The 15,725-nt window shown below is 49.0% G+C and overlaps 1 protein-coding gene across 1 annotated transcript; it reads right to left on the reverse strand.

Moving 5' to 3' along the window:
• Nucleotides 1-5,969: 5,969 nt before the first annotated feature.
• peli2 (pellino E3 ubiquitin protein ligase family member 2) lies at nt 5,970-13,689 on the reverse strand. Its single transcript, XM_037487201.2, has 6 exons — nt 13,383-13,689; nt 10,485-10,614; nt 8,754-8,855; nt 8,427-8,627; nt 8,144-8,332; nt 5,970-8,061 (listed from the first exon to the last, which is right to left on the reverse strand). Exons 1-6 carry the CDS (start codon nt 13,484-13,486, stop codon nt 7,483-7,485), a joined length of 1,305 nt encoding a protein of 434 aa, XP_037343098.1. The 5' UTR covers nt 13,487-13,689; the 3' UTR covers nt 5,970-7,482.
• Between the last annotated feature and the right edge of the window lie 2,036 nt (nt 13,690-15,725).

A 15,725-nucleotide genomic window follows, 5' to 3' on the forward strand; every position in this document is an offset into this window, starting at 1 on the left:
TCGCGATACTACCAGACGCAGTCAAAGAAGTAGCGCTTTATATTGTACCAGAAGAAATAGCATTGTGTTAATGTTCATTAGTGTTTATTCATTGGATGCATGTGAGACTCCTATGACAATGTCTCCTAGTTCACTGTGATTTAGAAGCTGAGATGTTTCAACACACAGTGATTATGACTTCTGCACATTCTATATGTAAATTGATCTTAAAAGAACTAAAAGGGATACTTGTTTATTTGTTTTCATGTGTGTTAATTTATCCTTATATTGTATACGTTATATTTTCAGGTTTTTCAAAAAGGACTATAAAATGGATGCGCACTAGATTGTTAAACGTCAAAAAAAAATTCAGGGACCCGTGGTGCTGCTAAAGAACTTGGAAAATAACTAAGGCTCAATGCAATAAGGAGTTTGATATAGGTTTAGAGTATTGCTTTAATTGCTGACATTCCAGATAAACCAAAACTCAAATGCAGCTGCCTGATTCACTCGATTTTGGGGCCTTTAAGAAAAACAAGCTCAACGTCGTGGTAGCCCTCCTCAAACTCCTGGGTGTGTGAGTATGACGGATGGATTTTTTCTGAAATTGCTAATAGATGTTTTATTAATAACTAGTCTATTTTAGGTTTTGGGTGGAACACTGCCAGCAAACTTTGATAACCCTGTCAAACCTCAAATTTTGACCCTATAGTACGACTAATGCGGCTGCGTTGAAAACACTACCCCAGAGTTTGATACTTTATCAGCGAATACGCAATTAGTTGCAGCAGGAAAGCGTTAGATTAAAACCGAAACAAGATCCCGGCACCCATAAGTGTCTCACAAGTGTCAATATTTCTCAGGTTGAAGGGTGACCGTAATAAAGAAATTGCCCTGTTGAACTGATAATAATCCCAGCCCACCATAAATGAGTCTGATCCCTCAGTAAATTGAGCCCTTGGTGAGGTGGAGTGGTGTCAGCACCTAGCCAACTCTCAGATGGCTCTCTAATCCTCGCTTCCCTCTCACCACCACCCTCATCGTCTAATCAGTGTTGAACACACACATAACGCTCACTCCCATCTGACACACACACACACACAAACGCACCCGAGTACTCACCCTTCCTCACACTCGGGCTCAGCCATCTCTTCAGCGTGATGTCACTACTAATCCATGCCTGGTTATCCGCCGGGCTGCAGTGCTGCCAGAGGGATATGGGGTGGGGATGGGAGTGAATTTTCGGAGGCGCTGGTGGAGGGGGAGGGGGAGGGGGGGGGGGGGGGGCGGGGTGTCATAAAGTTTTCTTGCTAAAACCACCACTTCCATTAGCCCCCCCCCCCCCCCCCCCCCCCCCCACCACCACAACCAAAGTCTCGCACCCAGGAAAACTGAATAGCACATGCACTGACAAAGGCTCAGAGGAGCGTTAATATGAACACACATTACAGCTCCGATAGGAGAGATATTCACCGAGGCTCCCACAGGGAATTCATTAGAGAGACTGCTGGATTAAGCACATATTCCAGCCACACCCCCCCCCCCCCCCCCCGACCCCCTCTCACTCTCTAACACATGCATCCACAAAATGTGCAAGGCCTTTTTATTGACAGCTTGTCCAAAAAGAGGAATTACCCACATGGTTTGAGGCCCTCGTTCCATATGGCACCAGGCTATTAACAAACATTAGTTGACTGTAATAGCTGTGGTATTACATTCATTATCTTTCCTATGTGACGTGTGTGTGTGTGTGTGTGATTAGAGGCTTCTAATGTTCCAGCTCTGGGGATTTTTAGCATGAGAATAGAAAGGGCATTAATGGTGAATTGTGATGGTCCAGCAGAGCAAAACTGTTGTTTGAAATGTCCGTATGTTTCCTTCGCTGAACCGTTTTTATTCCCCCCCCCCTCCCCCCCCCTACTAACAATCTACATATTGTCTCACATAGAAAGCCACGGAAGCACACAGGAAGGCCACGCATGAGCAAGTGGCTTACGAGACCAGTGAGTGAAATTCAATCAATTTGATTTTGTATTTTGCTCACTTACCACATATCTGTTTTAATCTTACCTTAAGCATCCTTGAAATGAGTTGTAATCCAGTTAAGCCCTTTTGAATCTGCTTCACAGCCACATTACACCCATTACGTTCAAAGTCCCATAAACATTCGCTCGGCTAAACAGCAGCTCCGCCGAGTGTTTAAAGGTCGAGTGCTGGTACGCGCATCGGTGCGTGCTCTGCAAAAAAAGGACACTTTGACACTTAAAACGATAAGTGGTATCACGACGCATGTATTTAAGGTGAAGCTGTCGATTGTGGAGACTCGTCACTTCCTGTCCCTCCTCTCATGGCCCAGTATTCTGTGTGAAAACGGTCAAAGCGAAAGCTGCCGGACACACGGCCCAAGGGTTCGCATCCATTCTCCCAGACCTTGGATCGACTGGGCCCGACGGGAATCAACAAAAGAAGCCAATTTTCCTTCATTTTTCGCCTGTGAATGAGTCTTCAGAGGGATTAATTCTCCTCTGTGATCCCGTTCTCATTACAAGAAGCCGGGGAAGTCAAACACGCGTAATAACGAGGCGGACTGCTGTTCCTTTGAAACGTGTGGCTACCTAAGTGATCCCAAACAAGATAGATGACAAGGATAAAGCAAATCATAATCGGCATTTTTGCACAATGGAACATAATGGTCTGAAGAGAACAAGGGGGACAACACACGGAGCTCCTGTTTCCAATCGCCCCGGAGCCGCACACCTAGTCGAGTGCAATTAAAATGAGAGGATTCAATTTTGCCGAACACCGGGAACCTGAGATAAATCTTCTATCTCATTTTGCAGCGGAGGACACCGCCTCACGCCGGCGCTATCATGTTTGTTTATGCTATTTTGAAGAAACAGCATGGCGACTGACAGAGTTGGTAAAACAGACCCCCCCCCCCTTTGCCCCCACCCCCAAATGATGCTAATCCCAATCATTTGGAGACCCAGGGGTGAGAGAGAGAGGGGGGTGGGCTGGGAATACATTTAGTCTCAGACTGTGGTGTTGGTGGAAAATCTAGACAGAGCAAAGACTGCATGCTTTCCACATGGGGGGGGGGGGGGGGGGGAAGAAATCCACTTACTAGAACTGGTTAATATTTAATTATCACGTGACTCTGCAATGACTCCACAGTGGAAGTCATTTGTCCTCTTGCTGTGGGGGGGGGGGGGGGGGGGGGGACGGCGCGTGTCTCCTCCGTGAGTGCACATGAGCGAAGGGGGGGCTCAGAGAGCAACACTCGTGTGGCTGGGAATGCAATGCTGGATTCTCCAAACCTATTTCCTTTCACTCGTGCGATCTAATAAAATATTTGTTCCAGCCTCTCTTCAGCTCGTGTTTATTTGCCTTTTATTTGACAACTCATTTGTTATTCATTGAAGAAAGTAATAAGATGAGTAGGCTGAGTACAAAGTATCATCGAGAGCCACGTGAAATAGTAAATAGGCCTGATATAATCGTAATCCTCTTCAAACTGCATTGAAATACAGCTCGGATCGTGTAATGCCGGGGCGCTGGGAAGCTTGCTGAAAGCTAAAGAGAAAGAAAAAAAAAAAAAAAAACCCTGAAAAAGTGATGCTTTTGTTTGATGAGATCGGATTGCATGAATTAAAAGTGAGATTCCTGCGTGAGGTGTTTGCCCTTAGGCCCGGATAAAGAAGGTTGGGTACCAGTGCAGTTGTTGGTGGTCTCCATCACAAACAGTGACTAACCACACATGACAGAAATAACGGGACATCAACCACATCCACGGAGGTCTGATTTAATAGAGATTTATTGTGGTTGTTACTTAATTTAAATGATGGGGGGGGGGGGGGTATTATCTCTAATTTCCCAATGATGATTTGGCCTCAGTTGCATGCTGGGTAACTGGGCTGAATAGTGCAGGCTGAATCTTGCCATGTAAAGGTGTCTTACTGACACCTGTTAGCTCTCAGGATGAGGAAACGCACAGAGCCAAACTCTTTAAAGCTGGCTGTTGTCAGAGAAAACCTAATTATTATTATTTTTTTAAATGCAAACTCTTCATTGATTGATATTTCAAATGTTGAGTTTAATTGGAAACGTAGGATTCCCAATTTTTATTGGGATTACCTAATCTTTATGGCATCAAAATACTAAAATACTAGTGTATCCCTTTAACATTACTGTGTCTCAGTACTTCACTTATAAGGGTTTGTGTGTTACTTATCCTAAAAATAACTTAACAAAACTGTAATGTAACTGATTCTGCAACTGAAATGATTGATCCTGTAAAATTGAGTTGTCCGCCTGTGAAAAGTGTTAAAAGAGAATTAGGTTTTAGATTTTTTTTTGTCCGTCACAAAGAGCAGCGTCACTATTGCACATGAACCTCACTTTCTCATCCGGGAAGCTGGATCAAGAAAAATATTGTACCATTCCACTTTATTTGCATAACCCTGCCCTGCTTAAGGCAGGGGAGTCACCGAGTGATCTCAGAATTAGCATGCTGTCACCTTCAGAGACTCTTCTGTCATTCAGAAAAACAGGCAGACATGAACCCATCTCACATCTACTGCAGCAATGTTAATTAGGAAGCATGGCATCCCACAGCTCCGGTCCTCTCCAGACGCCTAACTGACATCTTATGTATTTAAATCCCTTTCATGTGCCCTTATTATAGAGGAGCCAATGATGGAAAATGTCATCATCATCGGTGCAATATTTTTGCATGCACATAAAAATAAAAGCTAAAAATGACTCACTACTATGCATATTTGTCAGCCATGTCTTATGTATCATGCAGTGTTTTAAACTCATTATTAATTGGGAAGAAGAAAAAACAACAAAAACTATAAAATAAAATAATGACACGTGGAATGTTAAAGATTAGTCAGTAAATCAGTGAATGCACAACTATAATTGTGTAGCCTCCACAGCTCCTGTGGTGGCGTAAGGATTGTCAGCCATCGATGTCCATGCAGAATATGTCAATTTAATTTAGCTTTCCTTAAATATATGTAATGTATTTATACCGAGGTTATTTCCACAAAGTTCTCTGCTGTGTTTCTACTCAGTGCCGCAGGCTCAATGGTTTGGAGGCCACAGTGCCAACCGCTCTATTGTTGAGTAAATAGTGCCCTCTTGTGGCTCCGCACGTGAACTACACTCTGCCCCGAACACCGGCGACGGTTGCTAATTCAGTCATTTTTTTAATGGTAAATATTAAAGATGAAGCTGATAAGATGTAACGTGAAAATATAAAAATAACACAGACTTCAAGAAAAATATGTCCCTTATCTCATAAAACCGTGTTTGATGGAGCTATCGAACTGCAGGGCCATTTTGGCAACCAAGATAGCAGGGACACGCTGGTACTGAGTGGTGATGAAACACATGCGTAACTGTGATTACACATTACTGCTATGTTGTGATACACAGCGGAGACATCTGCAGTTCAAAGACAGAGGCCGCTACCCTAAAAGTAGCTCCATCAACAACTGAAAATACTGTTTTCACCCGACCTCAGCAGGCGGTTTGTTTTACGACGCGGGCCTCAAATTAGAAAGAAAAACTCACTTTGAAAAGACATTTCTTTAAAAAGAACATTTTATTCTTTGCAAAGGAGCCATTGGGAGCTTCAGTGTGTTCTATGGCTTGTGAACAGACGACAGTCATGGACCGAGCCCTCGGCCCGAACTCAGAGCCCCACCCATGTTTACCGAGGAGGAATGTTTGGGAGAGGAATGTTACCTAACCTCACGTGGCCTTCAGCGCGGCGCCGCCTCGGCACTTACATTCGTAATCTATCAGCGCTAACTGGTAGTGTGACGGCGTTTCTCGGGACCTCACAGAGCCTTCGATCGAGTGCCGGTTCTGCCTCTGTAGATTTGCCCCTAATGCAACCTGAAGAAAATGTGAATGCTCCTCAACATTTCCTGATTTGAATGCTCCATGTTGTTCTAAAAAAAAAAAAAAGAAAAAAAAAGAAAAAAAAAGAAAAAAAAAAGGGGGAGAATTTAATGCATCCAACTACACTGTGCATATGGGCACCGTTTGGTAAGCTAACATCACAGGAGAACGCACAATCCGTCCCAGATTCTTTAGTTTCAAATGAGCTGCTACATTGTTGTCGGACAACTTGACTCATCCCCACAATGGAACTTACCGAGGTTGGCGTGCCGTGCGATAATATCATTATTCCCCTGGAGCTGGTTTCCAGCAGCCGAACAGCCTCCACTGTAATCCAGAGCTGTCAACATTCCACCATAGCAGCAGTTTGGGTTTAGGTTTGTTTACAGAAACACTTTGGATCGGGAGGGGGGGGGGGGGGGGGGAGTGGTCGTTACATCTTGCATGTGGAGAACAAAAAAATAGAAGAAGAAAACAGCTCCTTATATTTGGTATAATCTCACGATGCCGCTGTGACCGTGGCCAGGTTTAAGAGCCGTACGAATCAGTGGATCAGACCCAGCATGGGATAAAGCTAACAGCAGTGCAGATTGAATACAGTACGTGTGTGTGTGTGTGTGTAGGGGGGGGGGGGGGCTCGCTGGCTAGCAGGTGCTGCTGGTGCATGCGGTAGAGCGGCCAACCAGCCGGGCCGATGAGAGAGGAAGTCGTGTGATTAAAGTAGAACGGCCGACGCGCTTCTCCCATGGTAGTGTTTGGGATGGTGGGCGACATCATTGGAAAAAAGGGGGGAGCTGATGCAGGGCCTTTCAAAAAAATAAAATAAATAAAAGGCCCGACGGGTCCCCACTCTGTCCGACCCACATAGACACACACACACACATACACTCTCTCTCTTTCTAGCATTCTCACGCACGTTATTTAAGCAGAAAATATATTAACATTTGCATTACAAAACCACACAAGGGCCTCAGTGTAGTAAAATACCTCCTCTGTCAGATAGAAATGTGCTGAAGGGTCCGTGCTGGCCGTCATTTCCACGTATGCAACACCATCGCTCCCGTTGCCATCTATTCTCATTTATTCAAAAATATTCCCACCGCTTACTGGGATTTGAGGCACTGGATTACATCTCTGTACATTAAGTCTCTCTTCCCCCCCCCCCTCCTTAAAGTTTGTTCAGCAAATGGAAGCTCAGACGCCATTAGACAGAACACTTGCTCCCGGGCCGACAGTCCAGCTGTCGGGCTTCTGTAAAAAAAAGTTTCAATCGTTCTCAATTCATTCCATCAACAACCTTTAATTCTCCGGCCCCTCGGATGGGGAACCAGAGGTCGGTGTTGGTTTGAAAGAGCCCTTTGGGAAGCGGTTCAAGGCATCTGTGGTCCGGTGTGCTTGCCGTGCGTATTCCCCCCCCCCCCCGCCAAAAAACAACCTGTTCAAAAGGGGCTCTCTGCCGCACGCGGCGCGCCGTACATGAACAAAAAGAAAGCACAAAATCATAACAGTTTCACCGCGTGTTGCCATTCTTGCCCTATCTGCTCTGCCCCCTCCCCCTCTCCTGCCTCCCCCCCCCTCCCTTTAAGGGGCTCAGTCCACCGGGCCCTGGAAGATGAGCTTGGACCAGCCCTGGGTGAGGCCCAGCTGCGTGGCGCAGAAGGGGCAGGCGGCGTGGAAGGCGTGGGTGCCGTGCGGCAGGGGGATCTCGGCCCAGTACCTGACGGACTTCTCCGAGCACACGTGCCCGCACGGCACGAAGGCGTGGGTGGGGGCCCCCGTGTCCACGTAGAAGGCCGGCTCGCAGCCCAGCCACAGCGGCACGTAGGGCCCGACCACCCGGCACATGGGACACTCGCGCTGGGCGTTGGGCTCCTGCTCCGAGCGGTGGCCCCAGTTGTGGTGGCCGTGGACGTGGCCGCAGGCCAGGTACACCCACGGCTGCTTGTCCTCCAGCGAGGAGAGGGCGCGGCCCCGCTGCATGCTGGGGAAGGCGAGCGTGTTGAGGCCCACGGGGCACTGCGGGCGCGCCGCGTTGATCTCCTGCCGCAGGGCCTCCAGGTGCTTCTGGGTGGGCGTGTGGAAGAGGCCCTCGGCGGTGCGCCACAGCAACGTGGCCCCGCACAGGTCCACCAGGGAGCCGTCCTGCAGCACGTTGTTCTCGTGCTCCACCTGCAAGGGGGGGGGGGGGGGGCATTTAGCATCAGAGGGGAGCGCTTTGCTCGGGGCGGGTACCCACGCGCCGCGTACTGACCAGCTTGCCGGGGGTCTGCGCCGAGCGGGTCTCCCGCAGCGTGTAGACGTCGCCGCAGACGGAGATCTCTCTCCAGACGCCGGGCTTCGACTCCTCCGTGAAGCCGCCCCTCGGGTGCATCACCAGCACGCCGTTGGTCGTCAGGCCGTCCATGTGGCCGTCGGGGTTCTTCCACTTGGCCGCCTTCTCCTGCGGGGAGGGGGGGGGGGGGAGCGCAGAGTATGAAGTGACGCGGCCACCTTGCTCGGACCAGAACTCAAGAGGCCCGGCGGGCGGCTCTCACCCCGAGGAAGATGTTCTTGGAGGAGTCAAACCCCGCCGCGTAGATGCGCGCCGTGTACGGCGGGTTGCGCTCGCAGACGACCCGGCAGGCGAAGCGGGAGATGGTGCTCTGCGTGATGGGGGTCTCCTCCCCGCCCTCCTGGCCTCCGGCCACCGTGTCCGTCACCACGAAGTCGATGGGGCTCTCGGTGGAACGCCCGATCTGCAGCGCGAGAGGAGGAGGAGAAGAAGAGTGAAACAACGTCTCTCCGGGGGATTTCTGGGACGGAGCAGGACTCGGAACACGGCCCAAGCAAACCCACTGTGGCGTTTTCCCGGGGGTTGGTACCTGAAACATGTCGGTGTCTTTGTCATGGCAGTACTCCACCACCACCGTGTGGTTCCTGGACAGTGTGTAGGAGATGCTGTGTTGGCCTTTGCAGTTCACTGCCTGGAACACAACAACCAACTCATTAACAACTCGCCGCCCGGTTGGGCTCAACTCAACAAATGTGTGTTCCAGCAGTTAAGTGTTACGGTCGAAGTCAGCAGACGCGCTCTTCAAAACAGGAGCCGTGTCACTGCGGCGGGGCCTGAAGCGATCGCGGCGCCGCTGCTGAGGGTTAAGCGGCCGATCGGCGCAGAACAAGCCCTTCATTCAGAAGACTGCAGCGCTTGTTGGGGGAGACCACGCCACTGTGTTCCTTTCCACCGCTTTATTGCAAATGGACTAGAAATGGGTTTTCTTATGAAGGAACAAACAGTGAAAGAGAGACCCTTTTCTTTATTATATTACGCACATGCGCGGGATGGGGGGGGGGGGGGGGATGTTACCACATGTGCCACTAACATCATGCTCTAATCTGCAACTTCCATTTCCTAAAACGAGAGAGCGAGAGAAAGTGGGTCATCGGCGCTGCGCCGTAACGCCGCGGACAGACGGGGGGGGGGGGGGGGGGGGGAAAGGTCGGCGCTGCAAGACAAACGGGTTCCATTTTCACATCACATGGGCTGCATCCTCAGGGCCGTCACCATAACTGCGTTTTGTTTTGTGATTATTGTGCACAAACATGCCCTAACCCTAAAGATTGCGATAAACAACATTGTTGTCATTTTCAGACCACTTTATGCCACTGTTTACACAACGGCAATATCGGCACCAAATATCACCGCGCCCATTTTCATATATTGTGCAATGTGCCAATAGAGCGATTATCGCCACAGGCCAATGCGCCCCAACCCCCAAAAGGTCACACACACGTCCTTTTCTCTCCGTCAAAGGATCGGCCGCCGGCGATCTGTTCCTTACAGGAAACCCAATGTAAACAAACAATCTCCGAAATGCAGTAGTTGAGCTCCAATGGGGAGGCGAGGGAAGCCGGATTTGAAACGCGAGGTCCAGCAGAGCCGGAGTGAAGTCCAGCGCAGTTATGGCGTGATTTGTCGACGCGTGCAGCTGACAGTGCAGCGTCAGCTGACTGCGCACACTTCCTCTTCGGCAGAGCGGTGAAAAGATGGAGGAGTTCAGAGGCCGGGCCTATCGGCGCAAAAAAAGGGAGAGGGCGGGGGGCGGGGGGGGCTCCTTCTAACTTTTAGGGCAGAGCTGCAGAAAAGGCCGGATCTCAGCGGGAGAAAAAGCCTCCGTCACAGAGAAAGCTCGGAGCAGAAACTGGGAGTCCAGTTCCACAAAGGTGAGAGTAACCCAAACCGGGGGGGGGGGGGGGGGGGAGGTGGTCACCACTCTGCGTTACTGGCCGTGGCGAGGTGCAGCGCTAAGCGGTTCCTCTCGTTGGCAGTTTTTTGCTCCGGGAACCATAAAGGGCAGGAATGCCGACGTGTTATACCGGACCAGGCGGTTTCTGGCAGGAAAGCAACGGAGGCCCCGGCAGGAAGTACAGTTATTGTATCGGAAAGGTCAACACACGGGGGCTGCCAACAGCGGACCGCAAGACAAGAAACAAAGAAATCTCTCCGGCGCTCTGGTTTTCGCCAATGACATTCTTCCTCGGCCGTTATTTTTCTACCTTTAAAAACCGCCGAGCTCGTTGACAGTGTGAATTCCAAAGGGTGTGTCGGGTACCTTGCTGGCCTGGGGCGTGTTGAGGATGTGCACCGTGCTCGGCTTCACGCCGTTGGCTTTGGTCCTCTTGTACAGGGCGAATCGGCTTTTCCGTCTGCCCCGGTCTCCATTGGGCAGGGAGCCGTTGTACCTGTCACGAGGAGGAGGAGGAGGGGGGAAACAGCCATTAGCATCACAACATTAGATAGAAACACAACCGGTCATTCGTGGCAATCAGACGTGTCCGACAGGACGTAAAAGTTGAATTCATATATATATATATTTATTAAACCCTCGGGTCGGCTTCCTCTCCCCAGCCACCAGCTGGTTCCTACAGGCTGGGACGCCCCATGCTCTACTCCCCGTCCAACACACGGACCTTCTGCCACACGCTGACACGTAGCTTGATGCAAAGAACTGCCTCACGCTAGGGGGGGGGGGGGGGGGCTCTGAATGATGCGGGGTACGAGATCACGGCGAACACAGGAGGGAAATGAAAGGACAATAGTGGACACGTAACAGCATTAGTGTTTGGATTGTTGCGCATTGCAAGGACTCTTCCTCTTGTAAATCTAGGGTTGATTGTTAATAGTGGTTTTCTTTTAAGTACTTAAAAAGACAATAACACCGGTTACAGGGTAAAGGGTTAGAGGGGAAAGTACAACGTGGTCCAATATAGTCTTGACAAGGAATACGGATGATCTATTGCTTATAAAATCACTTTTGAAGTTAAAATAACGCCATCCTGACCCCAATTTTATTCAACTGGTCGTAGAAACTAAACCACCCCCAAAAAGCGCAGCTAGACATGTGTGTCTAAGTGGAATACACCACACACACTAAGATGACATTCAGTTTGGCATGAGGACTCCCCCACATCAGAACATTATTCTAATAATCATGCCTTCTATTATTCACTATTAGGTTGAGGAAAAAGGGTCTGGGGTTAAGGAGCCACCAGCGTCCCATTAGCTACCGCAGGCTTTTCAAAGCTGACCTTCTCGACCTGTGCAGGACAGGCGGCGGATTTACCGTCCAACATTTAGGAGCCGGGATTAGAAAACTCTGGCACGTCACCTATCGCCACCTCCTGCCTCTGACGCTAAATGAAAGGCGAGCGTTCACTGGAGTGGGGGGTGGGGGGGGGGGGGGGTCACAGAGGACGGCCCATAGGCAAGATGACGCCGCAAAGAAGGAGCGCAGGCTATTAGTGCCTCAGAGAGGTCAATTTAAAAGGCATCAACAGCGCATCACCACCACATGGGAGGCAGCCAGATGGCACAGTGAGCGAGAAGAGCATCAGTCCACCGACTCCGATTTAAGCCACCCTGGTCTAGAGTATCCATCTGACTGGTATAACCTGACACAAGATACTAACACCACGTCATCTACACCACGACCTTGTTGCGGAGCAGAGGATGGCAAAAGGAGACGTCCTCGCTTCCTGGCAGGAATTTCTAAAAAAAAAAATACAACAACAATCGGTGCCAGTTTTATACCAGAGATGTCTCAGGTTGATTTGTATACTTCCTTCACAGAGGGACTCTTCGGGGAGACGTGTACAAAGCTCAATCAATAGGCCCAGTCTCCCAGCCACAATGGACAGAGGAAGCTGAGAGGAGACGAAGGCCGAGTCCTGATCAATCCGTCCTTTGAGTTCCAGGATACACCCCCCCCCCCCCCACCCCTCTTCTTTCTGACCAGCGCCAGGCCAATCCGTCCGGGCAGACATGGGAGGGAGGTAGGGGGAAGGGGATGGGGGGGGGGGGGGGGGGCATCCATGCAAGATATAACAGCCACCAGGCTCATGGCAACAAACCACAGAGGGAAGGGCCGCTAAAACAAACTTTGCTCCATGCCATCAGCCATCTCGTCTACCATCAGTTTTATCAGTGGGATGTGATGTCATGGCAGTGATTATACACCCGTCACATCTGATTCAAATATGTGTCTTCATGCCAGGGGGGGGGGGGGGAGAGAACAAAAGCATCCGCTGCAAACATGCCATGCGCTCAGCCCGGGGTAATAAGCAGTCAGCGCTTTTTGTCGCCTGTAATAAGCAGTGGAGCTGTGAGCGTTTGGGTGGAGGGCAAAGGACAAAACCACACCACTATGATCTGTATGGATAACCTTCATATGTCTTTTACTACCTGACCACGTGACGCGTGACATTAAACTATTTGAACGCCTCGGTGATCTTTGGACCGGTCCTGGCATCGTGGTTCAGAAGCCATGGCCTCCTAAGGGCATGCGCGCTGGAAACGCGTGAAGGTGTGCGAGCTATAGCTACAGACAGTTGAGAAATTCTGAAAAGCCCCGGGGGGGGGGGGGGGGGGGAAGGGGAGGGGAGGGGAGGGGGGCGCAAACCCACTTCCGAATTCCTGACTTTTAAGATCGGAACGAGCGCCCCGGTCAAAGCCGCTGGGTTCCGGGTTACTGGAGTTGTCCTACGCCCGATGCTAAAAAGAAGGGCAATGGTTCAAACGGTAGCTAAATTGTTTTTTCTGTTCCGTTAAAATGGTCAGCGATCGAACCATCGGCCCCGACCCGCGAGACGTTACATGTACGCGTCCCTCGGTCCTCACACGTGTCCGATCTTGAATCTCGTGAATCTAAACAGGGCTCGTTTTTTTCTTCTTCTTCTTCGCAGATTAAATCTAGCAGACCGTGCTGTATAAAAGTCGATGGTTTGTCTAAAATGAAATAAAAACACAAAGCAACGGTAATAAAGTTCACACAGTATATTACCGACGTAACGCTCACGTCGCTACGTCACTGGGTGCCCTCTTGTGAAACTTCCCCGAGATTAAAAAAAAACAACACACACACATCCGTCTTTCACGCTCTCTCTCTGGCCTTTAATACGGTTGTATAAATATATATGTATGTATTATATATAAGTGGTATTATCACACTTACCCGAGCACCACCAGCTCGCCGTACTCCACCGGGTCTTTGGACGGGGCGCAGTGCTCCTCCTGGCTCGAGGAAAACATGAGGCTCCGGGCTTCACTGACCAACATTAGCTCTCCCGCAACAACAGAAATCACTTATCCCCTAAAAAAAAAAACACGACGGGCTCTCATTTCAGGATTTTCAACCAGCTGCGCGTGTCTCGCAAATACGGGTTTCTATTAAAAAAAATAAACGGGTCTAAAAACTACTTTGGCGTGACATGGCAAAAAAAATGTAACTTACTTGGCGGTTGAATCCGCTCTGAAGCGGACACACACACAGCGAGGAGCAGGGCCGGAATGTACCATTCGCTACTTCTCCACTTTGTGGAGGGGGGGACGCCGTGCCAAACGTTAGTTTAAAATTGTGTTTTTGACCCGAGTGTGCGGTGTGAGGTTTTAACACTACCCAATTATAGTAGCAGGTAGTACTCTTTGTATATTTTTATTGTTGTGTGTAAATGTTATCGTACTTGGAGCAAAATGTCCCTACTTGTGTCACCTCACATGATCTATGGGTCGCCCTCTGTGTTATGTAAACAAAGAGTACAATCTGGGGATTCTTAAAGGATCACTCCTTTTTCGTGGGTATGTTTGTGTGTGTTTCTATGTCTGAAAAGTTTCCAGTAGTCTACTTCATATCTAACTAAAATGAACACATATTCTCGTCATACTATCTATTGAATGAATATTTGCATCATGTGAACAGCTTCTTTTTCAGCAAACATGTATCGAGGATCACATCATCCAAGTTACACAGGCTTATGTGACTAACAGTGGGAAAACTGAAGATAATCTTCCTGGTACATTTCCTGATTATTATATCATGTGGAGAGTTAAAGGACAGGGAAATCAGGTATGCTTATTTTATTGTTGACTTCCCTGGGCCCTTTGGAGAACTTTATTGGATTATGACTTTATTGCAGTTGGCTAATGCATGTGATTGTTTGTGAAAGATAATGATGTCTGCATGCCTCGGAGGTTTATTTTCAGAATTGCTATTGCTCATTTTCATCATTTCATTTAGTAGTCTAGTTTCCTATTCTCATCTTTCTTTTTGTTGGTTGCTGGCCTACAGGTATAGGCTGATTTCTCTCAGTAATATTATTCACCTGGCTCCATGTGAGAAGATGCAAATCTATGGTCTAATAATACCACCATGGCCTAAAAATCTGCTTAATTGCTTCTTTGGAGAATGACTCGCTGATGTGGCTCATGTGGCCAAATGTCCACGCCTCATGAGAGCATCTCAACCATCCACTGTCCCACAAGTCCAGTTGTTCTCACGCCTTTCCGATGAATGTGCCACTTCTACTCTTTGTCTGGGATTCTCATCAACATTTTACTGCCCCTGTCTTGTTTTCACAAGAAGATTCATGGCAGGAGGCGCCCTCACTGCTTCAGGCCCCTCCAGTGGTCCCATTGCTTTGTGCAATTATGGCCCCCTGTTTGAACTGGTGTTCAGTTTCAAAGAGCAACATCACCTGACACAAAAACAAAAACCTAGTAGGGGGTCATTGAGGCCCAATGAAGAAAGGCTGCTATGTTCTCCCCACTTTACTTTTTTTTTTACTTGCAATTTTGTTACTGCAATTCTGCAGTACAAAAACGATACATGTGTTATTCCATTTTGTAATCTTCACGACTCTGTGAATCTGGTTCTGTTCACATGCATATTTGTCCAATAATAGTACAGAGGACTTAACTACCTCTGCTTCAGCGGTCGTGCACAAGGATCAAGCTGCATTAGGCCTTTAACTACAGGCCTGGGTGCTCAACTTAAAGCTGCTGGGTGTAATGGCTGTTTACTGCTCTTTTGTATCACTGCGTCTTACAGTCTTTTCTATGTCCGGCCAACCCACCCTTCCGCATGCACATGGGCACACAGTGGAGTTGGTTGGGGGGGGGGGGGGGGGGGTATCAAAGGCTTTCTAGCACATACCACACTGATGGAGAGCAGATGCAGGGAGTGGGCTCCTTTGCTGAAGTTGTGCTTGCACATAGACTGAATGTTTAGGAGGAGGAGTTAAATGTTACCAGGCAAGAAGCATGAAGAGCAGAGGACTACTGCGACAAGGGTTATTGTGCAAATGAGATCAACACTGTGTGCAATGACGACATTGGAAAGACAAAGCCCCTATTAACTTCCTCAGTGCTCTCTGCCAGGCTTCACACGTCAGGTTTCCTATGGAAGCCACCAGGCTTTCAGAACGTGTAGGCCGATTTAGTGCTGCTTTTTACCCACACTTCTAAATCTTTTGTCATTTAGGATGACAGGGTATTCTGAGAAGTGAGAGACGCAAGAGGA

This window comes from Pungitius pungitius, chromosome 14 (genome assembly GCF_949316345.1).
Source record: "Pungitius pungitius chromosome 14, fPunPun2.1, whole genome shotgun sequence".
Taxonomy (NCBI): domain Eukaryota; kingdom Metazoa; phylum Chordata; class Actinopteri; order Perciformes; family Gasterosteidae; genus Pungitius; species Pungitius pungitius.